At 55.6% G+C, this 26,950-nt stretch overlaps 2 protein-coding genes across 4 annotated transcripts in view; one reads left to right on the top strand and one right to left on the bottom strand.

Annotated features, from left to right (window-relative positions):
* STX8 (syntaxin 8) overlaps positions 1-17,161 on the top strand; it is a 247,639-nt gene extending 230,478 nt beyond the window's left edge. The window contains exon 8 of one of the 2 annotated variants that reach the window (XM_060082510.1): positions 16,986-17,161. In XM_060082510.1, the coding sequence (XP_059938493.1) occupies positions 16,986-17,053 (68 nt within the window). In that variant the 3' untranslated portion in view covers positions 17,054-17,161. Of the gene's footprint in view, positions 1-13,291; positions 13,411-16,985 lie in introns of those variants that run through there. The other variant, XM_060082511.1, reaches the window with a different exon arrangement.
* An 8,486-nt stretch (positions 17,162-25,647) lies between these two features.
* NTN1 (netrin 1) overlaps positions 25,648-26,950 on the bottom strand; it is a 192,001-nt gene continuing 190,698 nt past the window's right edge. For both annotated transcript variants that reach the window (XM_060082377.1, XM_060082376.1), the window contains exon 7: positions 25,648-26,083. In XM_060082377.1, coding sequence (XP_059938360.1) covers positions 25,755-26,083 — 329 coding nt within the window. In that variant the 3' untranslated portion in view covers positions 25,648-25,754. The remainder of the gene's footprint in view (positions 26,084-26,950) is intronic.

Below are 26,950 nucleotides of genomic sequence, written 5' to 3' on the forward strand. Positions count from 1 at the left end.
CTGCCCTAAACATAAACGTAGCATTTCCGGCGTTAGGTAGTTTTTGGTAATAACTTTCTCAGGAATATCTACAAATGGCAGCTGAATAAAAGTTCCAGGGAATGAAGGAAATGTGAACTTGGGCTGTTCAGTGTGAAACAAAGAGGGTCCACTTGGCTGAAAATTGAGTCTAAATCATCTGTGTTGAAAGAGACCCATAAGCATCTGGTAAAATCCCAACATTTCACCAAAATGTAACTCTATTCATTTACTTGAAAGATAAGTATAGGATATATTCTCTCCTAGAAGTTTATATTCAGATCACTGACCACTAATGGGCAATATATTGATTTTGAGTTTGGCAGTACCAACTGCACTTACTTTACTCGTACCCCCTTGCAGTTCTTTAGAACCAGTATTTTATAATAGCCTGTTTTATTGAGTTTATACTCTTTAATGCATTCATTCACTCATTTCTTTTCAGCACACGTTGATCACTTACTATATGCCAAGTACTGTTGTAGCTGCTAAGATGTCCCCATTAGCTACCACCAAGTAAAAATGCATTTGAAATCCATACTACTGACTCTTAAAATACCAAGCAGTATTTGAATCTAAACAATGAGGTGCTATCCAGTCAACCAAAACAAAAATACGTACGTGTCGAGCACGTATTAAGTGACATCTGTCCTGGGCATCCGTGGATAGCATGCTGGGGACACAGACATGGAAACACAGGATCTGTCCTCTCAAAGCATTTCAGACCATCAGGGAGGTAAACCCTGAACCCAGTCAGTTGTTAATTTCCCCAAGTATTAAGTCAATTTCTTTAAGGCATGTGTTCAATATGCAGGAGCCGCCCAGGAAAAGCGGTCCACAGACCGCCTTGGGCACGGGAGAGGTGGTGTCCCTGGGGGAGGGGATGGTTTTGAGCTGAGGCCCAGCACCGGTGTCGGGGTGCCGGCGGCGTGGAAGGTGGCGGAGGGCTCCGAGGCGATGCGAACAGTCCCTGCCAAGGCGCAGAGGTGTGAGAGAGGGCGGCATGTTGAGTGAGAGGCCAGGGTGGGAAAACGGGATCATTTCTTTGGGAATGTGTCAGAATTCCACTTTTTTATTTTACTTTGAAATGATTTCTGAAGTATCTGACAGACCATGTTGCATGCAAGCCAACAAATATTTCAAAGCCAAATCCGACATTTTGAATGGCCTATTGTACTTTTTATCAGAAGAGTGGAGAAGGAGAAGTTGATGATATCATTTCAGTATTGTCCTCAAACACCTTTTATCATCTGCGCTCACAACACACAACTGAAAGGCAGACACCCTGTGTGTTTGTGGACAATGTGTGAGAGGCAAACACCCAGCACTGGCCTGAACAGGTTCATGACACTCCGTGGCCATCAGGGTGCCTTTCTGTGACTGCAGTTTTGTGGTCTCTTTAAGCCCCTTACACACCGACCACCTTCAGAGGAAGAAAGAAGGCGAGGACTTCTACCTGGATTCCTGGGCTACTGGGTTGCCTTATCCTTAAAACGACCTTGGGCCCCATGTCGTAGGCCACCCCTGCAGGCCGGTCCTTCAGATGAGCTGGTTCCCAATCTTTGGGCTCTACCGCCCTGAATCCTTGAGCCTCAGATACTTCTGTTCATTCTTCTTGCCAATAGAATCCTTGCTCAACAGTTTTTAGGCTGACCGTATTCTAGAATGTATGGCTGGGGATCTTGCCCATTTGTTTGTTTTTTGAGAAGTAGGATCTTTTCTTTATTTTTGGCTGCATTGGGCTCTGTTGCTGCCTGCTGGCTTTCTCTAGTTGCGGCGAGCGGGGGCTACTTTTCGCTGCGGTGCACAAGCTTGTCACTGCGGTGGCTTCTCTTGTTGCAGAGCACGGGCAGTAGTTGCAACAAGTACTAGTAGTCTTAGTAGTTGTGATTCGTGGGCTCTAGAGCACAGGCTCAGTAGTGGCGCACGGGCTTAGTTGCTCTGCGGCATGTGGGATCTTCCCGGACCAGGGCTCAAACCTGTGTCCCCTCCATTGGCAGGCAGATTCTTAACCACTGCGCCACCAGGGAAGTCCCGCCCGTTTTTGTTTTTTGTTTTTTGTTTTTTTTTTCAGTTGGCTGATTGGTGACCTCATTGACCCTGGGCACCTGTCAGAGCTGCTGCATAGGGGCTTGGAGGGCACCAGTATCCACCCCACGTGTTCACGTAGGAACCCATGGTTTCCTGCCTCACTGACAGTTGGCAGTACTGAGATGGCGCCTTCCATCTGTGAAGGTCAAGTTTTATGGATCCTCAGATGATACGCTGTTCTTAGAAGGATGTCTTGGTCGTGAAGAATGTTAGAGAACAGTCCTGGGTGGAGGGGGTGTTGTCGCGGGGGTCCCCAAGATGGCGGGGAGGGCACCTTCACTCCACAGAGTGAAGAGTCCTACGGTGAGACCGTGCCTTGGGTGTGTGAGCTCTGCATCCTGACTGGTCCTGGGTATTTCCTACATTGAACTGCAAGCCCAGTGCTGCTTTGGGGAAGAGGCCTTTTTCCATGACCCAGTGCAGAGTGGCTTCCAAGTCTTTGTGGTCCTTATACCACCCATCTTGGCGATGCCCGTGGGCTCACAACTCTCCTTCTACTAATGGGAAGCTAGCAGCTGACCAGGGTGCTGGATAGTTTTCACTCCATCCCTGCGGCCAAGCATCTCACTGCAGTGACAATTCATTAAATTCATGTCCCAAAGCTGAAAGAGGAGGCCATTGGGGGCACTCTGGGTAGAAGACGCACATCCCTTCTGATAGAGCAAATATGAGTTACATTTTATTGAAGAGCTCTTAATCTATTATTTGTTAATAAGTGTATTTTTATCTTTGTGCATATAGGCATACACGCTGTTGGAGAATTTTGCAGGAGCGTAAATTTCAAAATCTGTTTTCCTGGTAGATTCTCTGAAGAGTGACGTAGAGATTTTCAAGAACAGTGTGGGAGCCGTATCTGGGTCTCCCTGAGTGGTCATGCCTGAGGGCAGGTGGCTGGCCACATACCCCTTGGAGGCCCCTTTCTCCTGTGTGTCGGTGGCGTGCATTGGTGGGGGGATGTGGGCAGCACTGGAGGCTTCAGGGCTCACGGACGGGGCAGGCCAGAGTGCCTTCCATCCGAAGGTTGAGGACCGTGAGTGCCACGTTTGTAGCAAAGCCAGTCTCCAGTAGGTGACAACAGCAGCCAGCGTCGATTGAGCACATGCCGTGGGCCAGGTCGCGTGCTCAGCACTAAACGTTTTTACCTTGTTGCGTCTCCATGACAACTCGGGGAGCTCAGGGTTAGCATTCTTCTGATTCCAGGCTCGGAGAATTGGGTTCCTTCCCCAAGCGACAGAGCTGCGATTTGAACGCGAGCCATCTGGCGTCTCAGCCCACGTGCGGCTCTGGCTGTTATACTCTGCGGCCTCCCAAGGAGGGAAAGCGTGTGTTCACGCACACGCGTGTACACCCTCGTCTTCCGTCCCTTTGCTGCACCACTGGGAAGTGACACGCACGGTGCCGGGGGGTAGTGGAACAGAGAGCTTACGATCACTTAACGGTGATCACTTGAAAGCAGGGGTGACCGTCAGATCACAGTAGGGCTCGTTTTTCTGCCTCGATGTTGGGGACAGGCTTCACAGCCAAACTGAGGAACCAGGACATATGTTCTGGTTCTCTGGTAAAAGACTCGGCTCTTCAAGCGAAAGGACCACGTCTGGCTGCTCCCCTCAGCCCTTATTTTTCTTTTCTGCCACAGCTCTTAGCAGCCATCTTCCTTCTGCCCTCCCCACTCTGGCTCTTGGTTATATATAGTCCCTGTCACCTTGGGGGCCAGAGGAATGCTGAGACTAGGCAGGGGGCGGATACGGCCTCTAAGACACAGAGTGACTCTCCTCCCAAAGCACCAGGCACAGTGCTTGCCATCCCCACGTCAGCCAAAATGGATTTTACCGGCTCCTTCCAAACTTTGGGTGACATCTTGCGTCTACTCTGTCATCCGATTCCTACCACCACCCCCTGGCTTCCTCTCGCCTTCAGCCCCCAGCTGGTGGCCAGCGCTCTGTAAAGTGAGAGGGCCCCTGGTCGAGGCAACAGCCCTCTGTTTAAGAAGCACACTTTCCACTGGGGCGTGGAATCGTCAAAACCGGCCCCCCGAGGACGCGTGGCCACCCAGGCAGCAGTGCGCCGCCTCGTCACCCGACCACACTTCCCCGCAGACCAAGCAGTGGCAGAGCACGCTGACCAGGGTCCCCCTGCCCTGGCAGGTCCTTCCTCTCCAGCTCGCCTTTTCTACACCCCACAATAAGTCCCCTTTCTGTTTCCACTTGTCATTACATCACCCTTCATTCCAGCAAAGTCTCGTCATGTGTTATTTCTAAGCTTACATATTACTAACATTCAAGGATGGCAGTTTCCTGATGCCATGTAGGAAGGCACCTTAATCTCACCCGCAATAGGTTTCCAGATGCCACCGTGGGATGGCCGGTTTCTGGAAAGTATTAGTACCCCCTCCCCCGTGTGCTCCTGGAAGCTGAGGGAGAGGAGGGTATGCCTTTGAGGCCCCCCTTAGCCTGTACGACAGGAAGAGGTGGGCTGTGTTCCTCTTTATAGCACTTAACCCCTTCTAGCTTTGGGGTTTCATCTGTCTTCACCTGCTGCGCCCCCGACACACACACACACACACACACACTCTCCCTCTCCCCTCCCCTCCCCCTCCCCCTCCCTCTCTCACACACACACAAATAGCAACTCAATGAAGGCAGGAATTTCTGTCTGTTTTGTTCATTGCTGTATCCTCAGTGCCTGGTACCCTGCACATGTTCCATCAATGTTTGTTAACTAAATCAGAAGCCGAGAGAGAGAGAACCCCGAGGACATCGGCATCGTTTCTGCTTTCCTAACCAAATCGGGAGTAGGGACCATCTGTTTCATTTGCGGATTAAACACTGATGGAGCCGGCTCCATGTGGAATGTGTATAAAGGATACACATGCCCAGCAGCAGTAATGGCGGCACAGGTGGCTCTTGTTAGGACTGTGGTGGCCGGAACAATGTGTGCTCGCCCGGGACCTGCTGGATCCAGATGGCCCATGGGCCCTACATGATGTGTCTGGGGAGGAGGGGTCCCCAAGGGGGAGGCTCTGAACACCTAGTTCTCCCCATCCACGGTGTTCTTTCTTGTTAGCCTTGTTTACAGCAGGGGCTCTCCTGCCCTGATCTTTGCTCTAAGTACCTCTTGCCCGAGAACTTGAGGGCAGCTTTTCTTCACTCTGATTCCTCAAGACATCTCTAGCAAATCAGAGAATACTTGCAAGATAATAGGATATGTGACTGTGAAAGAGAAGAGTTTGGTCTCTTAATGGTGACAGCTGTTTCAGGTGGGACCTCGGCCCATTCAGAGTAAGGTTCTAGTTGCAGCACAAGACGGTAGGCTCCCAGGAGCTATGCCTTTGCACCGTCCTTTCAACACTCAGCCAGTAAGGTGAAATTGTTCTCGTGTGACTGATACTTTTACAAATAATTAGAGACGAACAGTTGTTTTTGCTGATGGTGTCTTTACTGAAAAATCTTGGTTACAAGTAAGAGGAAATGACTCTGGCTCGTTTAGGTTAAAGAACATGTAATTTATTTGAATGACGTTGGGTTACTTGCAAGAATCTAAGGGATGATGGGGCCAACCAAGTCTCAGGAAGAGTCGGAAGATGGGCAGGCCTGGGACCTTCCAGCCGGAGTTGGTAGAGTGCCCCTCTGGAGCGTCCCCTTGACTGTGGCTGAACCCCATCTCTGTCAGTCCAAAATCACAAAATTCCTGGAGAAGAAAGCGTGGTTCGCTTCACTGGCTCCACCGCTAGACCCACCAGCTGTGTCTGTAGGAGCAAGTTGAACAGACATGACCACTGCTTCCTCCCCTGCCAATATGTTCCTTTGAGGTTTGAGACTCAGACACTCAGTTCAGATCCACCACCAAGTAGCCTTTGCATCTTGGTCAAATGATTTGCTTTAAACAAAACACAACAGATGGGTAAGCATTTGATGTATTGAGAAAGCGTCCTCCTGATGGCCGTCCCTCCCTGCCTTTCTCTACCTGAGTTAGAAGTTCAGCAGCAGCACCTTCCTGTCACCTTGCCCGTTGTCCCTAATAGATGCCAGGTGATGTTTCCGAGTTCATAGGGCCCAAATGAAGGTGTTTGCAACGGTGAATCCATAGCCTGACTGGAGCCATCCAGAAATCTTCTGATACTTCATCAAGAGGGAATTGTCAAAACGAGGTATCCATAACCGAGCTCCTGACTGTGTTTTCAGAGACACTTGAATTTCTGCCAGACTCTAGCCAGATGCACATTCCCAGGGGTAACAGTGCAGCACAGTGAGAGGATATTGCTTAGCAAATGTTGATGCGCCAGAGAATTGGCATTAAATTATTGACTTGACAACTCATAATAAGCTGCTTTGGATTGCTGATATGAAGGATTATCTATTTACAGTTGAATCCTGTTGAATTATGGCAATTGCCGGGCTGAACTTATTTTGGGGACAGGAGATGAATAACACTTTAAGAAACAAAGATGGGACCTAGAAACTAGTCAGCACCTTCTGTGCAGGAAGCAACAGTAATGGCTGAGTTTTTACATAGCCCCTCCAGGGAACGGTGTCTTCTGCGGGGGTTTTTTGTTTTGTTTTGGGGAGGCAGGGGTGGGTCGATTTTCTGCCTTTCTCATGAGACCGGGAGACCCGTAAAGAGAGGACATGTATCTTTTCCCTGTCGGACCTGACCCGCAGTAAGGACTCAGTAGATGGTGTTGCGTTTGGTTCTGATGTGGGTAAATCTAACTCGCTTGGGCAGTGCCCTCTGCCAGGGCACTTGACCAGCAAGTCTGACCCCTCCATTGGGATCTGATTTGCCCCGGGCCAGGGAGATGAGCTCTCAGGTCCTCACGCTGGGTCTCCGTGAGCCGAGCGTCAGCCTTATCACTCCCATGGCTGTGACAGGGCCACCTGACGCCCAGCAAGGCCCTCATTCCTGGAGCCCAGACCCCGGGAGCCCGCCTTTCACTAGGCCTCCATCCGGCTCCTCTGCCCTGTCTCTGCAGTCCTAATTCTTTTTAATTTCCTGTTTCTAGGCAAGTCCTTCTCCCCTCCTCCCCACACCTCCTCTCGGGTCACCCTCCCTGCTTCCTGCTGAGAACCGCGCTGCCTCTGGCCCCCAGATGTGTCTCTGCACCGCTCTCCTCTCCCCAGTCAGCTTCCTACTCTTCAGCGTTGCTTCTTGTCGAGTTTTTCAATTTACACAAAGCAGGATCTCCTGTCCGCATTGAAATGGGGTGCCGGCCTGGGGGCGGATGAGCGCTCCCCACGGGGCCTGGGCCCTCAGAGGACAGGGGTGAGATGCCAGTGCCAGGAGGGTGCCTCTCCCCTTCCCATGTCACCTCAGCACAAATCCAGCCCAGGCACACCCAGGGGCACCAGGTTCATCTCTTCAAAAACTCACTTCGGAGAAGACCCCAGCTCTCACCCTCAGGAAGCTGGCACTTTCCAGAATGGAGGCAGTGTCAGCACCCATGTGTGCCAGGCCCTTGGCCGGGGGACGTCACGTAACCCTCCCTGGGGACACGTGTGTCGGCCCTGTGGACGTGGAACACAGGCATTGAGCGGCCAGCTCGCACGGGCCAGCGAGGGGCCGGGCTGGGGTCGGCAAGTCCTCCCCATGCCCTGCGCTGTGTGTGTAGGCTGTGACCTTGTCGAAAGGCAGAGACACAAACGCCGTCACAGACACATTCCGTTGGCGTGACATAAAGCCGCGGGAAAGTTAAGATCTGTGTAATTCCAGTTTTCTTTGTTTTCATTCAGAACCAAAACATAGGCACATCCTAGGCCTGATCTTTGCCTTCTGATGTATTTCTCTGACGGGTTGTGCCGTCACGGCTGGGTCACAAGCCCTGGCTTTCCCCCTCACGCGGTAGGACCTCCGAGGGCCCCCAGGTCGCCTCTTCCCACCCTGATGCTCTATCCCAGCCGGTCCTGCGGCTGCTCCCGCCCTCACGGGCTCTCATTCACCCCTGAGCCCCGACTTTCTCACCCAGAAACTGGGGGAAATTGTTGTTCTACCAGCTCATTGCCCAATGGTGAGAATAATATTGGGATCTGAGCACTCTAAAACTTTCAGAGCGGGCTTCCCTGGTGGCGCAGTGGTTGGGGGTCCGCCTACCGATGCAGGGGACACGGGTTCGTGCCTCGGTCTGGGAAGATCCCACATGCCGCGGAGCGGCTGGGCCCGTGAGCCATGGCCGCTGAGCCTGCGCGTCCGGAGCCTGTGCTCCGCAACGGGAGAGGCCACAATGGTGAGAGGCCTGCGTACCGCCAAAAAAAAACAACAACAAAAAACCCTCTCAGAGCACACGCACCCCGTGGCAGGACGGGAGCTCTGACTTGTGTACTTCCTGCCATGCTGTCATTTTCATCGTCGTTATCATCATTTGTGCCCCCACAGCTAGAGTGCCCAGGCTCCCCAGCCCCCGAGTCCCGCTCTGCCCATCCCACTGCATGGCAGGATGTTTCCCGATGCCGGGCACATCTTTGGAGCTCCCTTGGGCCCCCTGCACACCGTCTGGGTCCCCCTTTGGGCATGCTTTCACCGTCTCCCGCTGCTGCCGGCAACCCTGTCCTCAGCGCACGCCCTTGCCCTGCCCCTCCTCAAAGGCCTTTCACGTTCCACTTTCCTATGGCTTCTCTCGCCTGGTGCCCACAGCCAGTGTTTGCCCGGCACAGCCGCCCTTTGGCTAATAACCGACACGGATGCTGCCAGATACTCGCGTCCCACCTTTCCTGGATGCCCGTCATCGCCCCCGGGCCTCAGCTAGAACTGGGCTGGTTCTCAGCTAAATGCCACCCAGGCAGTCCCCTGTGTCTGCCCCGCTTCCTTCTCTTCTGGAACGAATGGCATTTTATTTCTGTTGTTAAGCCAGGAGGCCAGCTTGCTCATCTGACGCACACGAGGCACCAGTCTTGGGCCGTGGGTTGTACAAGGAGTCAGGATCACTGTCATCACAACCGTCATTTATGGAGTGCCAGTTATGATCTAGAAGTTTTATGTACCTCATTTTATTGAATCCTCACAGCAGGCTTAGGAAGTTGATATTTTTAGGCTTGTTCTACAGATGGTGGAACCGAACTCAGAGTTAAGGAACTTTCCCGATGTTTCATAGCTAGAAAGTGGACATGTTTGAAGTCAGGTCTCCCTGAGTCCCCAAAGCCGTGCCCCTTCCGCCACATCAGACTGCACAGTGCCTGCTTTTGTTTTGTTTTGTTTTGTTTTGTTTTGTTTTTGCGGTACGCGGGCCTCTCACTGTCGTGGCCTCTCCCGTTGCGGGGCACAGGCTCCGGACACGCAGGCTCAGCAGCCATGGCTCACGGGCCCACCCGCTCCGCAGCACGTGGGATCCTCCCAGACCGGGGCACGAACCCGCGTCCCCTGCATCGGCAGGCGGACTCTCAACCACTGCGCCACCAGGGAAGCCCCAGTGCCTGCTTTTGGAGATCCTGTGACCTAAGGAAAGAAGCGTGAATAATTAAGAATTGAAAGATGGAGGCCAGTCATTGGAAAGCAGTGGCCTGGCTGTGAGCGCCTCTCTGACCCCAGGGCGGCGAGGTCTCTGTGGAGGAAGTGGACTCCGCCCTGGGGTGGGGTGCGCAAGGGATGAGGGTGCAAGCAGAGGGGGCAGGAGGATGAGGAGGATGGGTGGAAGGTCTGTTGAGGGGATGGGGGAGCCCGCTGGAGCCGCAGAGGAAGGTTTACCCACCAGCGGAGAAAGGAGAGCCTGGCGGGGTGGGTTGAGTGCCAGATAAGAAAAGAACCCGATTCAGCAAATCAGAGATGACGTTTGCCACAGTATTTTGATGAAAGCATAGTTTGGGGAAAATTCAAATGTGGAACTGTGGTGTGAAATAGATTCACGAGCAGGGAGAGAACAGAGGCTGGTCTCCGCACGGTGTCTGTGCAAACGCAGGCCCCCAGCCCAGCCAAGTCGCCAGGTGGGCTGGAGGAAGGCGGCTCGTGCCCGCACCCCGCGGCCGACTAGACGCAGACACAGCTCCCAAGCGGGCGGGTGTGGGCCGAGGGGTGAGCTCAAGGGGAGCTGCCATTCTTCAGCCCTTCGGTTTAAAGTCAGAATGTCAATACGTTCACCCTCTCCGCACGGCCTCTACTCTTTTCTTAGCTTGTTTGCCTAGTAACGGGATTAAAGGGAACATTTACATGAACTTTTGAAAGCCAATATTCTAGTTTTGTCTTTCCTTCTGCTATTCCCTCCCTCAACTCAGGAGCCTGCTGCAGAAAAATCTGTTTGATCAGTGAGAACCCACTGGTTAATACATAAGCAAATGTCACCTATTGGTGGGCACAACTGGGGGGAAAAAACAGCTCCAGGAGTCTTTCATAAATGTCCTCTGTGGGTCTTTAGAGGCTGTGTGAGAGCTGTTTGTGGGCCCTGATGCTTCCAGTGTGAAGAACAAAGCAGACAATAGGAGGATATACAGTTTGGTTCCAAACAACCAACCACAGCTGGCAGCCAGTATGGCTTTCCTTGTGATGAGCAAAAACCAGATAAAATGGCCTTTGTATCCCCCTCCCTCCCGCCACCTCGCCCCTGCATCCCCCCTCCTCCCCTCCCTCCCCCTCCCCTCCCTCCCCCCTGCTCTCCCCTCCCTCCCCCCTGCTCTCCCCTCCCTCCCCCACTCCTCTCCCCTCCCTCCCCCTCCCCTCCCTCCCACCTGCTCTCCCCTCCCTCCCCCACTCCTCTCCCCTCCCTCCCCCTCCCCTCCCTCCCCCCTGCTCTCCTCTCCATCCCCCACTCCTCTCCCTTCCATCCCCCTCCCCTCCCCCTCCTCCTCCCCCTCCCCTTCCCCTCCCCTCCCCCTTCCCCCCTCCTCCTCCCCTCCCCCTTCCCCCTTCCCCCTTCCCCCTCCCCCTCCCCCTCCCCCTCCCCTCCCCCTCCCCTCCCCTTCCCCTCCCCCTCCCCCTTCCCTCTCCCCCTCCCCCTTCCCCCTCCCCCTCCCCTCCTCCTCCCCCTCCCCTCCTCCTCCCCTCCCCCTTCCCCCTCCCCCTCCTCCTCCCCTCCCCCTTCCCCCTTCCCCCCTTCCCCCTCCTCCTCCTCATCATTGAGCACCAGGAGCCGTTACCCACGCTCCGCTGTGGCAGAGGTGTTGGCATCACAGCCTCCGTAATTTGCTGGTTTCCAGTGTTTCACTGGAAAAAATATGGACCATGAATCCCGATGAACAATCTTCCGCAAACACAACACTGTCCCTGAGAGACCGTGTTTCACATCCTTTCTCCGTCTGCAAAGGAGTTTTTCTTACATCTTTTGGTAATTGCCATGAGCTGGACTTGTAAATATTATTAAGTGGTTGAGTAATACTCATCTGGTAAACTGACCAAAGGAAACGGACGGTGTTTTTCCACTCTTGGAACTCTGGCATCCCAGGCCTGCCCCTGAAAGGGGCACTTGGGGATTGGAAGGGAAAATCTGCCCTGCCAGGTGCCAGCAGGCCCCGCGCAGAGCTGAGTGACGTGTGCAGGAAGGCTGCCGGCATCCGCAGCCTCGCCAGGTGTTTGTGTGCTGGGTTTGGGGGCAAAGAGCATTCATTGTTTCAGAAGTTGGTAGGTTCCCAGAAGTTCCACTGTCTTTCCTGGGTCTGAAATGTCCAACATTTCCTTAGCGGGGGGGGGGGGGAATGGATGACTAGACCCCCTGAGGTTTGAGCCCTCCTCTGAGGCAAGAGAAAGAAGTTCTCTCTGTCACACACGGCGGAATGCTTTTCCTGTTCTTCCCTCCCGTGGCCAGTGGCCATCGGTGGCTTGGTCTCCCTCGTCCCCTAAGCTGGAACCACCTTCCTATATCTGAAGTGTTGGGGGCTCTTCCCTGCCTCTCTCTGTCTTTAAGGAATAGCAACCCCTCTGTGTTTTGCGTGGTGGTGGTGTGGTGGATTTTCTGATGATGCCTTTTGGTGATACTTACTGAAGCATCTGTAGATGAAACGTGTGGGAGTTGCTTCCAAAATATACACCAGGGACAGGGAGTGGGTGAGGGTATAGATAAAACCAGATTGGCCACGAACCGCCCCCTGTTAAAGCTGAGTGATGAGAGTTTATCACAGTTCCTTAGCCTCTGCCGTCTACTCTTGTATTTGTTTCAATTTTCCCACTATAAAAAGTTGCCCAGGGCCTCCCTGGTGGCGCAAGTGGTTGAGAGTCCGCCTGCCGATGCAGGGGATACGGGTTCGTGCCCCGGTCTGGGAGGATCCCATATGCCGCGGAGCGGCTGGGCCCGTGAGCCATGGCCGCTGAGCCTGCGCGTCCGGAGCCTGCGCGTCCGGAGCCTGTGCTCCGCAACGGGGGAGGCCACAACAGTGAGAGGCCCGCACACCGCAAAAAAAAAAAAAAAAGTTGCCCAAAGGAAGAAGGAAAGAAATGGGAAAAGGAAAAAAAAAAAAAAGAGAAGAAACTCTTTATCTCAGTTTTCCAGCCCAAAGACACCTGGGCCTCCCTCCCTCCCTCTCTCTCTCTCTCTCACTCTCTCTCACTCTCTCTCACTCTCTCTCACTCTCTCTCACTCTGACTCTGATAAACCCCATGCTGTGTCGGGAATCAGGATCCCCCCGAGACGGGCCCCAGGGGTAAGAAAGGGTAAGAGCGTGGCCCGAGGGGTCCGTCCCACCTGGATTCCAATCCCAGCTCTTCCTCTCACCAGCTGTGGGGCATTAGGCAAGAGAGTGAGTTTTCTAGAACTTCAGCTTCCTCATAAAAAAACAGAGACAAGAATTACCTATTGCTGAGACTCTGAGCAAGGCAACCTGGCCTGCTTTGAATAGTCCACGCACGCCGTGGCTTAGCTCTCCCTGGCTTTGAAAAGACCCTTGGTTTCTCTTTCTGAAGCATCCTTCAGAGGGGGGAGACTCCATTCAAGGAAGGTGCTAGAGCTCTGTTCACATTCCAGAAAAGCCCAAGTTCTACTCTTTGACCCAAACGAATCCACAAGGCTGCAGTTGGCTTTGGCTTATCCATGTCACCTGCCTCCTCAGAATGACTTCCTCAGTTGACCCAGGGCGCACCCCAGTGTACTTAAACCTGCTGGAAACCTCCTACCCAGAGGACCCCTGTTTGCTCTGAAAGGGTTTGAAATGTCAGTCTTATTTGTCGTTGATCTCAAAGTCCCACTTTTCATCTTCGGACAGGAAACCAGTTTATCACATATTATCAAGTTACCATCTCTGGTGTCGGCAGGTGAAGTGCGTTTCATTTTTCACAGGTCTTGTGGACCCCATCGTACCTTTCCTGTGGCACCATTTGTAGAACTCACGGTTTCTGTGGTAGAATAATCAGCGGCTGAAAGAGCAATCACCGTATTGACAATGGTTCCGATAGGCCTCCGCCCTCTGCCCACGCTGCGCTGTGAACTGTCTCCGAAGTGCGGGAGCTTTTCCCCGTCCCCCTGGGGTCTCTGCAGGGTTTGTAATTGGGATTGACCATCTTCTGAAGTTTCTCTTGGACTCCTCAGCGCATCTGCCCAGCTCCCCTCTCCCTGCCGCCTGCCTCTTCCGTGTCCTTCTCGTTGGCTCCTGAGGTTACTTCCAGATACTCAATGCATTTATTGGTTTATAGCAAAAAGAATGTCTCGTGCCTCTTTCGTGTGCCAGGCTCTGCTCCAGGCACAGGGGACGTGGTGGTGAACACAGTCCCTGCCATAGACGCTCACGTGCCAGTGGCGGATGCAGATAGTAACTGACTGAGGACCCAAATCGTGGTTTAAGAAGGGTCACTGCGGAGACAGAAGGAACACGGTCCATTGCAGGTCACGAAGGAGTTCCTGGAGGATGGGAAACTGATGCTGAGCTTTGGAGGATGAACAGGGATTAGACTGAGAGGGGCAGGAAAGACAGCACGGGTCCAGGCCGGGAGGCAGGAGGGTGCGGGGCACACCGGAAGAACCGAAGTCAGGATGGCCCGAGCACAGGACACCGTGGGGCTTCAGGGGTAGCAGGGGGCAGAGGACGCAGAGCCTTCAAATGCCATGAGGAGTGGGGATTTTAAGCCGTTGGACGGTTTTGAGCCAGGAAGCAACCTGGTCTGATTTCCATTCCAGCTCAATTGTGGGGAAAGGATTGGGTAAAGGGAGCGGCTGGTCAGTCCTTGCAGCGACCCAAGCAGGAGATGGTGGTGACTGTGATGCCTGAGGCTGCTTCCATCGGACCGCAGGCTCCATGCATAGAAACTCAAACCCAATGTATGGTTTCTCCTTCCCAGCCAGTTACTGCTCCTGATTTCTTTGTCCTGCTTTTCTCATAATCGCCCTGATTTGAAAATTCAGGGCCACTCATATGGGCCTCCCCTTGGGCCATCACAGCCTTGGTCCAGAACCCGGGCCTCACAGGCAGCCTCTCAGCCCCACGCACCCTCCCAGCCCCAATCCTGGCTGAGCGTCGCCGGCAGGACTTCTTCCTGAGCCACCACTCAGCCCGCCTTCTCCCCTTTCCTCAGAAACGCAGTCCTCCCCCTTGGCTTCAGGATAAGCCTGGGCTCCGTTGGGCCAGCAGTTGCCCCTGACGCTTCACCTTGGACTGTCTGCTTCCCTCGTTTTCACTGTTTTTTAAGGAAAAAGGTTGCACAATATAAACCTTTCCCCCAGCCAAGAAGCAGTGGGATTCCTGCCCAGGTGGAGCCTTTGGTCAACCTGAAGATGTTTCTGGAGGCAGAAATGAATGAAAAGATGTGTTCTTCTGGCTCTGGCAAGAAGCTGGACTGAGAGAATGTTCATTCAACAGCCACACACACCCCCACCGCCTTACTACAAGCATCTTGAAATGCTAGATGAAATATTACAACACCCCCTAGAGTGGTAACGGATGGCTGAATTTACAAGGAAGAAAGGAAATCCCAGATGAAAGAAATGGAGGGAGAGCCAGAGACCAGCACCTAAGTGACGCCATCCATGGCCACAGTGACATAGAGCAGGGTCGGCAGATTCTGTGAAAGGCCAGCCAGTAAATGCGTTAGGCTTTGCAGACCCCAGACAGTGGGACACATCTCCTTTTTCTTTTTTGACAACCCGTTAAAAATATAAAAACCACTCTTAGCTCATGGGTTATATAAAGCAGGCCACAAGGGACTTCCCTGGTGGCGCAGTGGTTAAGAATCCGCCTGCCAATGCAGGGGACGTGGGTTTGAGCCCTGGTCCGGGAAGATCCCACATGCCACGGAGCCCGTGTGCCACAACTACTGAGCCTGCGTGCCACAACTACTGAAGCGTGCACGCCTAGAGCCCGTGCTCGGCAACAAGAGAAGCCACTGCAATGAGAAGCCTGAGCACTGTGATGAAGAGTAGCCCCCGCTCGCTCCAACTAGAGAAGGCCCACGTGCAGCAACGAAGACCCAACACAGCCCAAAATAAATAAATATTTTTAAAAAAGGGGCACACTTGTGGCAAGGCTAGAGAAAAAAAATGGATGCACGAACAGGTGGTGTGAGAAATAAAAAGGACTGAGGTACAGCATAGTGTTTAAATTATAGGAGAATATAAGGAACAATCTTATACCAGTACTTTTGGACACTCAGAAAAAATGGGCAATTTCCCAGAAAGATATAATTTAACAAAACTGACTCAGGAAGAAGGAGAAGCAGAACTCCCAACGTGGGGAGCTGTCCAAGTGTAGCCTGAGTGTCAAAAACACCTTGAGCGGCTATTCATTCATTTATTCAACAATTGCGTATTAAGTCTCCACACCAGGCACTGTTGTAGAAAGCTGGCGATGCAGCAATAAATAAAATAATCAGAACTCCACACGCTACGTCCATTCTGTCCAGCAGAACTTTCTATGAAGATGGAGATGTTCTCTGTTGTCTGATAGGGTAGCCATTGGCCACAGGTGGCTCTTAAGCTCTAGAAGCCTGATGTGGCCAGTGGTTATCTGGTAGCCAATAAGATCAAGAATGTGTTAATGGCTTCCTATAAGAAAATAAGCTGCTGAACTCTGGGGACCCTGAGCTTCCCCGAAACAGCTCCTCAGTCTGACGTGGGCAGTCCTGGTGGCCAAACAGCCACGTGACCCTGACTCCTGTTACTTGTAGAGCATTTTCACGAGCTTCACCTCACCTCCTCACTCCCCTCTCGGGGCCTTCATTTAGCGAGCGCTTGCGCCGTCGTGGCCGGGCCCTGTGTCTGATACGCCACCACCGTGCTGGCCTCCGGGGTGTAGGAGGCACTCATCACCCACCAGGGAAGTCAGCGTGGAAGGTGGTGAGCGCGTCAGGCGAAGTGGCCGAGTCCTCCTGGGCCCTCCCTCTTCATCAGCGTTGCAGGGATGGGCGTGGTGAGTCCAGCCACGTCAGCGGAGGGAGACGGGGCGGGCTTGGCAAGCAGAGCTGGACACAGGGAGCAGACTGGCCAGGAGGGCTGATGCTCTCTCCTTTTGTGGTCCCCAGTCAAGAAGTTGAGGAAGTAAAACTAGAAAATGTTAATATAAAAAAATTTAAAGAAAAAGTCTCTCTCTCAGAATTTTTTACAGAGGGCTGACAAGTATCTTGGGCTCAAGAAGGAAAGCTAAAGCCATGTGGATAGGGGAGGAAATGGATTCTAGAGTCAGTATTTCTTCATAAACACCAAGCCCTTTGCTTTGTCAAGGCCTCATCCATGCAAACAGAAAACGGGGCCGAGCTGCGCACAGAAGCCGGAGCGGGGGGCTGAAAGGGGAGGCCCCAGCAGGTCAGGAACGCGGGCACTTTTCGGGCACAGCTCTCGAGGAGGCGAGATGGCAGCTCTCCGGTGTCCCTGGAGCCCCTCCCTTCCGCAGCCTCCAGCCCGCAAAACCAGAGGCCGCTGACAGCCCCCCACACCGGGGCTCCCTGGAGACCTGCATCCACTGTCTCTCGGAAGATACTTCACGGGAGGGGTGACGCTCGTCTGCTGTGAATCCTTACAGGGGGTCTTGTATGCTTCTGTTTTTCAGGGATGATAATGGTGATTGTGTTGCTGCTTGTGGCTATTGTGGTCGTTGCAGTCTGGCCTACTGACTAGTGGCCGTCAAGGGACCACCAGCCGGGACCCCTGCCAGTGATGGAGTCAAGCTCAGCATTCTCTTGGTGCCTGCAAGGCACTCTCAATAAATTCCCCCAAAGCTCTGAACTGCTGACGTGCGTTGCTTCGGCAAAGGCAGATCGTGTGGCAGCTCCAGAGGGCTGCCGGGGTATTGGGCAGGGTGGCCCTTTTGGGTTCTGCCTTGGTCATTGGGCTGCTAGCCCAAGGTCCCTTGGTGGTCACTGCCCTGTGGCTGCTGATGGATTCCAGCCATCCCACAGCGTGCTGGGCACCCTGGGGGGACGAGGCCGAATTCCTAGGCAGCTTGTGACTTCAAGTGTCTAGTCTGCTCGGGGAAGTCACATGCCCATGTGGGAGACCAGTGAACAGCCAAGGCCACGTGTGTCCAAGAGGGAGGAAGGAGTGACACGAAGGAGAGACATGCAGACAGGTGTCTCTGGGCAACTGCCGCCCGCCCCACTGCCCAAGTCCCCCCGCAAGGCTCGCCACTCCTACTGGTGAAATAGCTCAGGACTCTAGTTTAGGAACTACCTTCAGACCTAGAAGCATGTTCTTGTTTCCTCCTTCGGTGCAGCAAACCCGTCTTCCCAGGCTGAAACATCCCTATAAGCAGCCGGAATCAAGTCTGATGAATCTGATCAGGCAGGAAGGTACCGTTTAGGGTGCAGAGGAAGGTGTGATTGATTATGCAGGCAGGAGAACATGTACCTTTATTTGGCTCCTAAACTGGCCCTGACAACCTTGTGTGTGTGTGTGTGAGTGTGCACATGCATGATGGCAAGGGCAGACGCGTGGGCTAGGCCTGCGAAGGGTGCCAGGCCCGCAGGAGCGGCGGTGAGTCCGGGTTGGAAGGGGCAGAGGGCCAAGCTCCGTGCCCTCCCTCCTGGCCAAGTGGAAGACGGGCTGGGCCAGCGGGCCTTGCTTTGCCCTCCGTGGCTCCAGGGGAAAGAATTGGTGTTGGTGATGAAAACCTAGGGCAGTTTCCAAGCACAAGATTTCCCTGGAAGAGGAGAGATCGGGCAGCTGGGAGGGGAGTCCTGGGGGGGTCTCCTGTGGATTTCCTAGAGACTGTGGGCGGCTGCTCTCCAGAAGGCGTGACCTGACCCATCTCACCGCACCCCCCTCCCTGGGGAGCCGAGATAGACACCAGGAGGACCGCGCTGCAGCCTGGCGACCTGGAGACTCCAGCGCACAGGGAAGACCTGGCTCCAGACCCCAGGCCTCCGTCAGGGGAGTCAGGGCTCTGTGCTCGGTCAGTTGTAAGTCGCCGCAAAGGCTGGGTGACCCTATTCCCAGCAGCTCCCCCCTAGAGGGGCCAGGTCACTACCAGGCCACCTGGGCAGCCCCGCTGCCACCCGATGTGTGTGTGGCGGTGACACACGGCGCTCTTCCGGGAGGCGGTCTAGCCCTGGACTCCGCTCCGGCTCAGCCGGGACGGCGCTGCAGTCACAGTCACCCAAATCCGAACAACCTCGCTCCATCCCCAGCGTCGGTGCCTCCCTCCTGCTGCCCGTCCACGCAAGTCGGCTGGGGGCCCAGACCCGGGCCGCTGGGACAGCCACGCGGGCTGTGGCAGGAGAAAGGGGACTCTGGGAACGCTCTGCCCAGAAGGGAAGCTGTCGCCTCTGCTTGCAGCTCCCTGGCCGGACTCACCTGCCCTGCTCAGCGAGAGGACCAGGAGGCACCCAGAAGGTAGAGAGCCTGAACTAGGCAGTGACAGCCCCGGTGACAGCCACGCCCCTCGCCAGCTGTGCGAGTGCCAGCCAGATACCCTTCCCGTGCCTCCGTTTCCTCCTCTAGAAAATGGAGAGAATGCAGCCTCCTGCCTCCGGGGGTGACTGCGAGGGTCGGGTGAGCCAGCACGTGGCAGCACGGAGCACCCCGAGGGCCTCAGCTGACAGCGGGTTCTCCCTCTACCCCAAGCCTACAGCCGCCCCCCGGCCCAGGTGGCCTCCACATCCAGGGCTCGAGGATCCTATCCCCTGCTTCCGACCCGGTGCCCACTGACCTCCAGGGCTGCCAGCACGTGCAGGGCAGGCGAGGCCCTGGGAGCCGTGTTCAGACTGGCGGTGGCCCAGGGACGAGGGCGGGAGCGGGGCAGCCATGAGCATGAGACACGCTGTCGGGGGTCGGGTCGGGGAAGCACAGGAGAGAACACGGAGGCAGGCTTGTGTCGGGAACCAAGACGGTGTGCTCCCGAAGGGGCTGGGCCGGGCGGATGGGGGGGCCAGGCGCCTCTGCGCACTAAGGTGCCCTGGGAGGCACTTTCCGCGGCGGCAGGGCGGTTGCTAACGGAGCCCCCAGTGGAAGATCAGGCATCCGCAGAGCACAACGTTCAGTCTTGTGCCAAACCCCGAATCTGTATAAACAGCGTCTCCTTGGAGCCCCTCACTTTGGGGCTCACGGGAGGGGGCACTGGAGGTCTGTTTGACTTTCTCACCTCCCCTTGACTTGCTCAGCATGGAGCCCCGGCAACTCGTGGGGGGTCTTTGAACCAGAGCCACGGCGGCCTGGCTCGGCCACACGGAAAGGCCTTTCCGAGCCAAACACTCAGCCGATGTCCACACACAGCGGCTTCTGTTCTTTTGACTCAGTGGGCTCTAAGCATGGCCCAGCCCTACCTAGCTGGGTGACCTGGACCAGTGACTTCACTTCTCTGGACCCGCAGGCAGGGGAGGGGGTAAGAAGCTGGTCGGGTGAGACCGTGTGGACCTGCCGTCCAGGCCTGGGGTGGTGCCGGGCAGGGAGGCTCTCTCTTTTGGGAGATACCCACCCCACTCTGAACTGAGGGGCAGCCCAAAATTGGCAAGGCATCCCGAGCGGCTGGGATGGGCCACTCGGGAACTGTTGTTGCATCAGGAGCCACCCTGGGGTCATGTGGCATTTTCCAGCTGGATTTGGCCAGGCCTGGTTTCCCCCTCCAATGGCGTCAGGCCCAAGGTCCCAGGCGGCCGGCAGGGCTCTGGATCGGTGGTGTGAGCAGTTAGTGGTACCCCAAGCGTAGGGAAGAGAGGCACGACCCGTCACCTTGGGTGACTTTTTGATGAAAGTAAACTTTATTAAAATAACATCATAAGTACTGTTTAACTGAACTGATGATTAATTATAAGCATTTAAAGTCTGGATACTATATAAAGAAATCCAGATACCTGGTTACGACGGGTACTTTTGTTCCACTGAAACGTCATTATAATTAATAACTGTAACCAAACCTTAGTTTTCATTAGCCCCAGGACACTCCGCTGTGCTCCCGGCAGAGCCCTGGACCCTCCTCGCACGGGGCTGCTGCAGGATTCCCGACCGTCCCTCTGCTCCGAGGACTGTCAGGTTCTCTCCTGATCAGTGCTCTGAGAACCACCAGCCGGCCTGTAGCCGGTACTCCTGCCTCTCCAGTTCCGGGCAAAAGAACCGAGAGTTCTTTGTGTAGATTAGTGAAAGATCATCTTTTACCTAGTTGGGTTTTCTAGCCTAGCCCTGCTGAAGGTAAGTGTGGTTTTCCCCCCTTTATTTTGAAAAGTGGGCCAAGACTCATCTTTCCTCTAATTGCTTCTCACGGCTTCAGAGTTCTCCCACCTCTGTGCCAGTAACAGAAAGCATTGCCTCTTTCCAGAAGTGACTTGCTGTCCTGTTGAGTCTCCAGTCTGATACAGTACTTGGATGGATTAACTCATTGCTTTATTTCTCACACTGGCTCTGTCCATCCTTTTTTTTTTTCGTTTTTTAAATTATTTTTATTGTGGGGTGCATTGGGTCTTCATTGCTGTGCACGGGCTTTCTCTAGTTGCAGCGAGCGGGGGCTACTCTTCTTTGCAGCTCACAGGCTTAGTTGCTCCGTGGCATGTGGGATCTTCCTGGACCAGGGCTCGAACCCTTGTCACCTGTGCTGGCAGGCGGATTCTTAACCACTGCGCCAGCAGGGAAGTCCCTGTCTGTCCTTCCACGCCTAGTTTTTCTTGGCATATTTCTTACACGTCTTTATTTAGTCTCAAAAGAGTATAGACAGAGCTATCTGTTCAACAGAATCGGAAACCTAGGTGCGTCTCTGCCACGAGCCAGCAGCCCCCATCCCCAAGCGCCGTCTCGGGCCAGAGGGGAGGGATTTACAAACGCGGGAGCCTCCCCAAGAGCCAGCCCGACGCCGGGGGACTCTCCTCCAGCGAGGTCTGGATTTTTGACTGGACTCTGCTGGCCCCCGAGTCCCCGATGGGAATCTCTTGGTTTCCTCATACCTCGGCATTCCGGTCTCTAAAGTGGACTTTTCCAACCACCTTGGGTCAGGACTTGGCAGCAAGCTGGCTGATTTCCTGCACTGGGTTTGGCAGATGTCTTAAATCCTGCAAAGAGTCCAGCTGGGTCTGAACTGGCTTTGAGGGGAGCCCGAGGCTGCGGAAAAGGCTCGCTTTCGCCTCAGCCTGTCCAGCCACCTGAGGCCTGTAACCTGTCCCTGCCCACCCAGTGTCTGGCGCTGCCGCCCCTGGGTCTACCCACTGGGCTTTGACCCCTGGTTCTGAGAGCACACTTCCCGTTCCTAGAGCCGGACCCCCTGAGGAGGCTGGGCTAGCCCTGTTTCCTTCCTGCGCCGCAGCGAACAGCGTCTCAGCCTGCTCTCCACGCAGTGGGGACGGGCTTTCCGTGCCTTCCAGGGGCGGGTTGAATCTGCGTGGCTGAGACTTGTCTTCGAAACAGCTGGGTGCAGAAATTATAGCTTCCTGGTGACGATCGGCTCCACTTTGCATGGTAACGCAACATATTCCTAATGACTGAATTGTTTATTTAATAGAGAAATCACAACCATTTGGAAGTTTAAATATAGCCTCCAGAAAGCCAGCAAGCTCAGCTCCTGGTGGCTGCGTGGCGCCGGCCCCATCCCTGCGCCGAATGAAGCCTCAGCAATGGCTTGAAAAAAGTCTTGAACGTCACTAACCCTGGTGTCTTTGCTGGTGAGTCTCCCCTTAGTTGTGAATAGAAGAAACTGGTTACATGCAAGGCAAAAACTCTACTTGTAGGTTCTGAGTCAGATGCGGAGGTTCAGAGGTGCACTCTGCCCCACCCCTGGAGTCCCCCTGACCCGGAGCCCAGGGAGTGGCCAGGATGGGCCCCAGGGATGGTCTCTCGGGGACTAAAATAGAGACTGTCCAAATCGCATTTGGAGCCAGCCTGCCCCTAGGACCTTCCAAGCAAAGCTGTCCTTTTCCTGTTTTTTTTTTAAGTGGGTTGTTAGGGTACCGTCTCAGGCTTTGTGAAAAACCCAGGGCTCTGTCGTGCTGGGGAGTTTTTAAGACCAGAAACCATATTCCTTAAATGGCCTGAGGACTCACCATCCTCTCTCCCCACAGGCCGACCACCCGTAGCTCAGGCCACCAATAAAGACTGGGAGACGGAGAACAGTGTACAAGAGTTTATTTAATTGATATCTGAATTTAGTTCTATCATGTGGGGCCCATGTTACAAGTTCCATCTGGGTCCATTACAACTCTAACCAAAAAAAAAAAAAAACAAAAAAGAAACAAAAAATCCACAACTTTTTCCATGTCATTAAATATATTCATATATAATAACCATAATATATTAGTATGCATTGGAGAGGAACACTGACCCAAACAATATGTCATGGTCACAACTAAACATTTACAATTCTGAGTGAACAGAACTCCGAACGTAGGAGGCAGTCGGGGGGAGGACGGGAGGTGCCCTGGGGAGGGGGGCTGGCTTGGTTCTGGCAGGGGCAAGGCCCCACGAGCACACATTTCGATACCCCTAGGGTATGGCATGGCTGTGGCCATGAACCGTGGCCCAGTAACCCCATCCATGGGTCTGGTTTGTCCACTCTTCCTTTGAGCATTGAAACCCTAACATTTTTCAGTTTCTTAAAGGGACCATCTCCCGATCCCTCAGGGTCTCCTTGATTTCAGTCTTATTCCAACCTGGGGAGACCCCGAGACAGTCTGTACCCATTTCCTGCAGCTACTGTGGAGGCAGAGTGCCAGGCGGGTGCGAGGGGCCACCTGGGGCAGCTCCTGGCCTCCCACTTGCCAGGACCTGAGGACGCTGCCTCCTGCCCTGCTTGCTCAGGACAGAAGCCACAGCCTGCAGGTGAGTCCAGGGGCAGGCCCCCATCCGCCCCCCTTCCCTCTGCCCCAGTCTTCAGCATTACCGTGTGTCAGAAACGCAGGGACCCTGCTGTCAGGGGCTGCAGACCACCCAGCAGGTAAGAAAGTGGGCAGCTTGGATTTTTTTTTTTTTCCCCTAAAAAGACTATTCTGGTATGTTTTTCTTCAAACACCTACAATATCACAACTCTGGTTAATACACTTTTCAAAATCTAGTTCCATTTTATATCCTTTCCTAACTGTACAAGCCGGAGCACCTCAATTCCTATTTCCATATCTCCCCAGGGAGGGGGGTGGTGCGAGGGGAGGAAGAGGGCTGCTTTCCCAAGGATGGGTCCTCACCCCCAATTGGTGCTGGATTCAGAGGACCGGTGGGCTGGCTTCTGGTTGGATCCGTGAGGTGGGGAAGGCAGCCTGCAAGGACTGATACCCCAACAGCGTCCTCACCCCATGCTGGCTGATCTGGTCACCCTGGCATTCCCTAGAGGCCAAGCTACTTTGCTCTCGGGGTGCCGAGCAGGAGGGCGAGGCTGGGTGAATTTAAAGCAAGATGCAGTGCTCCTTGGCAGGCCGCTGGCTCCAGAGCCCGAGGGGCCTCAGAGACGACCAGTGCAGGCCCCTGGTGATGGGGGCTGAGACTCAGGCCCTTCTGGGTATGAATAGACTCCGGACAACTGGGCAGGGCCTCTCCAGGCCTGTGGGCCAACTAAGTGCACTCGGACCGCGCTGGACGGTGTTGGAGGGCCAACTGCGTGGAGAGGTCCGTACGCTCCCAGCCTTGGGCTTGGATTCAGGCAAGGCAGATACCCCTTCCCAGGGCAGTTCTGTCTTCCCCCTGCCCCTGGGGGCATCTCTGGAATCCCTCCAACCACCCCCAGGCAGCCTTTCTCCCTCCACCTTAGGATCAGCCACGGCCTGCCTGCCCACCATCTGGGGCTTCCAGGGGCTGCCCCGGGGTCAGTTTACACCAGGCCTCACCCACAGCCCTGGCTGCCACCTCTGAAGACGTGACTGTGCCCATCCCTGCCCCCACTTCCTGATCTCTGTGCTCTAGGCCAGATGCCATCACCAGGGCCAGCATCTCGGGTGACTCGCCCAGAAGCAGCCGCTGTGGCCTGCGAGGGAACCGCAGAGAGTCAGACAGCCCGGCTCTGCCACTTATCTGCACGGGGACACTGGGGGTGAGAACCCCTCTCTCAGGGCTGCCATGAAGATAACAGGAGATCCCAGGGCTAAAGTGCCTGGCGCAGGGCGGGTGCGCAGTAAACGGCAGTGGCGATGGGGGCCGAAGCAGGGAAGCCAGGCCACGGGGCCCGAGGTTCATCCTTGGTGTGACCCTTCTGAGCGGCCAGGCCCCAGCAGGGAAGATGAAACCCATTTCCTGGCAGAGGAGCCGGGCCTCGACTGCAGCGTGCGGGTGGTGCAGCGGGGGCCCCCAAGCGACAGGCGCTGGCCCCGTGGGAGGCCATCTTCGGGGGCCTGGGAGGCGTCCACAGAGGGGGCCGCCAGAAAGGGGTGGGCGAGGTGCTGCCAGGCGGTACCAGGACAGCCAGGTGGGCAGCCCCGGCGGGCGGCCCCAGCAGACTTCCCCAGCTTAGCGGCCTCTGTCCCTGCCCTGGTGGAGCCAGGAGTGAGGGCCGCAGCAGGCACTGGCTACGGCTTCCTCGGGACCCAGCACCCTAGCAGTTCCTGCCCCTGCCAGCCCGCGGCTCAGGCACGCTGGCACCTCTCCCCCCTCCGGCCAGCCCCCTCCCCCGCCGGGCGCAACGGCCTTACTCCAGGCCCTGCCCAGCTGTGGACACTGCTCGGGGCCTTGTGGGAGCTGAGGTCATCACACAAATAGCGTCACTGCCGTGAACCCTGCCCCTTCGCCGGAAAATGTCATGAAGGGGACGCTGCCAGCTTGCCAGAAAGGAGACTCTGGGAGCTTTCGCGTTCGCGACGCCGCCTCCGTCAGGCACCTCCGCGGGCTTCTCAGGGGTGGCCCTGGGCCCACCCGTCAGCTGGGCGGGGGCTTCCCAGCCGGGGGGGACCGAGGCGGCGCGGTGGAGACCACAGGCCGCCCGGGGAAGGCTGCTGGGATAGGCTCCTGCCGCCCCCCCACCCCCGCATGTCCCAAGCAGGGCTCCTGTGGGAATTCCCGAAGAAGGGTGTGGGTACAGGACGGGATTTTCTGTGTTGGGGGTAGCGGGAGGGGGTGGGGTTGGCCAGGCGGTGGGCCTGGGGGTTCACAGTTCCCCTCGTGTGCCCTTCTCTACCCATCGCTGCGGCCCACCTGCGCCCGCCTGCCCCGGCCCCGGGGGGATCGCCTCTGCTCTGGAGGGAGCCCGTGAGGTAGCTAAATCTCGTCCTCAAGCCGCCGGGCCGGGCGCGCGCGCGCGCGCGCGGTAGGGCGGGGCCGGGGCGGGGCGGGGCCGCCGAGGGCCCGCGCCGGCCCCGCCCCCACCCTCCCCCAAGCTAGGAAAGCCCTCTCGGGCCAAGTCCACGCCGCCGCGGTGGCGGGTCGCCCGCTCCCGCTCGCCGACCCCGGCGCCCAGCCCGCCCGGCGCGCCGCTGCCCCCCACCCCGCGCTAGGCCTTCTTGCACTTGCCCTTCTTCTCGCGCTGCTGGAACTTGCGCAGCCGCCGCGCCCACGTGTCCCGCCACTGGATCACCAGGCTGCTCTTGTCCGCCACGATGCCGCTCTGGTCGGGCGAGTCCTCCGCGTTGCCCAGCAGTAGGTACTTCTTGAGGGGCTTGATTTTGGGGCACTTGCAGGCGATGTCCCGCGAGCGGATCCACAGGTTCTGGTCACCGCGGCGGATGCGGCTGGTGCCCTGCTTGTACACGGAGATGATGTTCACCGTAAACTTCCACCAGTCCCCTGCCTTGTCTGCCTTCAGGATGTGGATCTGGACGGCTGCAAGGAAGCACAGGCAGGAGGGTGGGCCACGGGTGCCGCCTGGACCCCGAGCTCCTGCAACCAGGAGGGCCAGGGATGGGGCGGCCTATTTGATGGAGAAGGAAAAGAAGACCCGGAGCTGGGAAGTGACTGCACGCCGTACCCGACAGGGGAATGGGTATGTGGTGGCAAAGCTGATTCTGGGGCCAAGGCCGCTGTTCCAGGAAGCCTTATGTCCTGTGTTGAAGGTGCCACCCACCACTGTCTTTGGGGACAAGCCCCTTTAGGGTCCGGGAAGGTGCTGTGGGTAGGTACTGACCACATCCCCAGAATTCTGGGCAGAATCCAGCGGCTGGGGCAGGTGCCCTCCATGAGCATAGCACTGGCCCCTCGGCACAGGCTCAGGGAAATCTCCTCCGATGGTACCCCCTGGGCACTTCCAAAGGCCCCGTCACTTAACATCAAGCCTCATGACACCCCTAGACATACAACCTTGCCCTTGATCCAATCTCAGAAAACCAGAATGGAGTGTCAGTGCCCAGGTACAGTGCACGCTTAACAGCCCTTCAGGGTGGCTGCAGCTTCTTTTCCAGAGTCCAGGATCCTTGTACTGCCCGCCTCCCATCCCTGCCAGACTGCCTTATCTCCCTGGCCTCCTGACCCTCTCCCAATCCTCAGGCCCTTCCCCTCCCTTTCAATTCTCTGCTACTCTTTCCCTGAGTAGAAGGGGTTTTCAAGCTGGAGCAGGCATCAGAAGCCCCTGGAGGGCTTGTCAAACACATTGCTGGCCTCACCCCAATTTCCGATTCAATAGACATGGACTGGGGCCCAGGACCGCACACCTCACACATTCCCAGATACTGCTGATCCAGGGAACACACTTTG

The sequence above is a fragment of the Mesoplodon densirostris genome, chromosome 18 (genome assembly GCF_025265405.1).
Source record: "Mesoplodon densirostris isolate mMesDen1 chromosome 18, mMesDen1 primary haplotype, whole genome shotgun sequence".
NCBI lineage: Eukaryota > Metazoa > Chordata > Mammalia > Artiodactyla > Ziphiidae > Mesoplodon > Mesoplodon densirostris.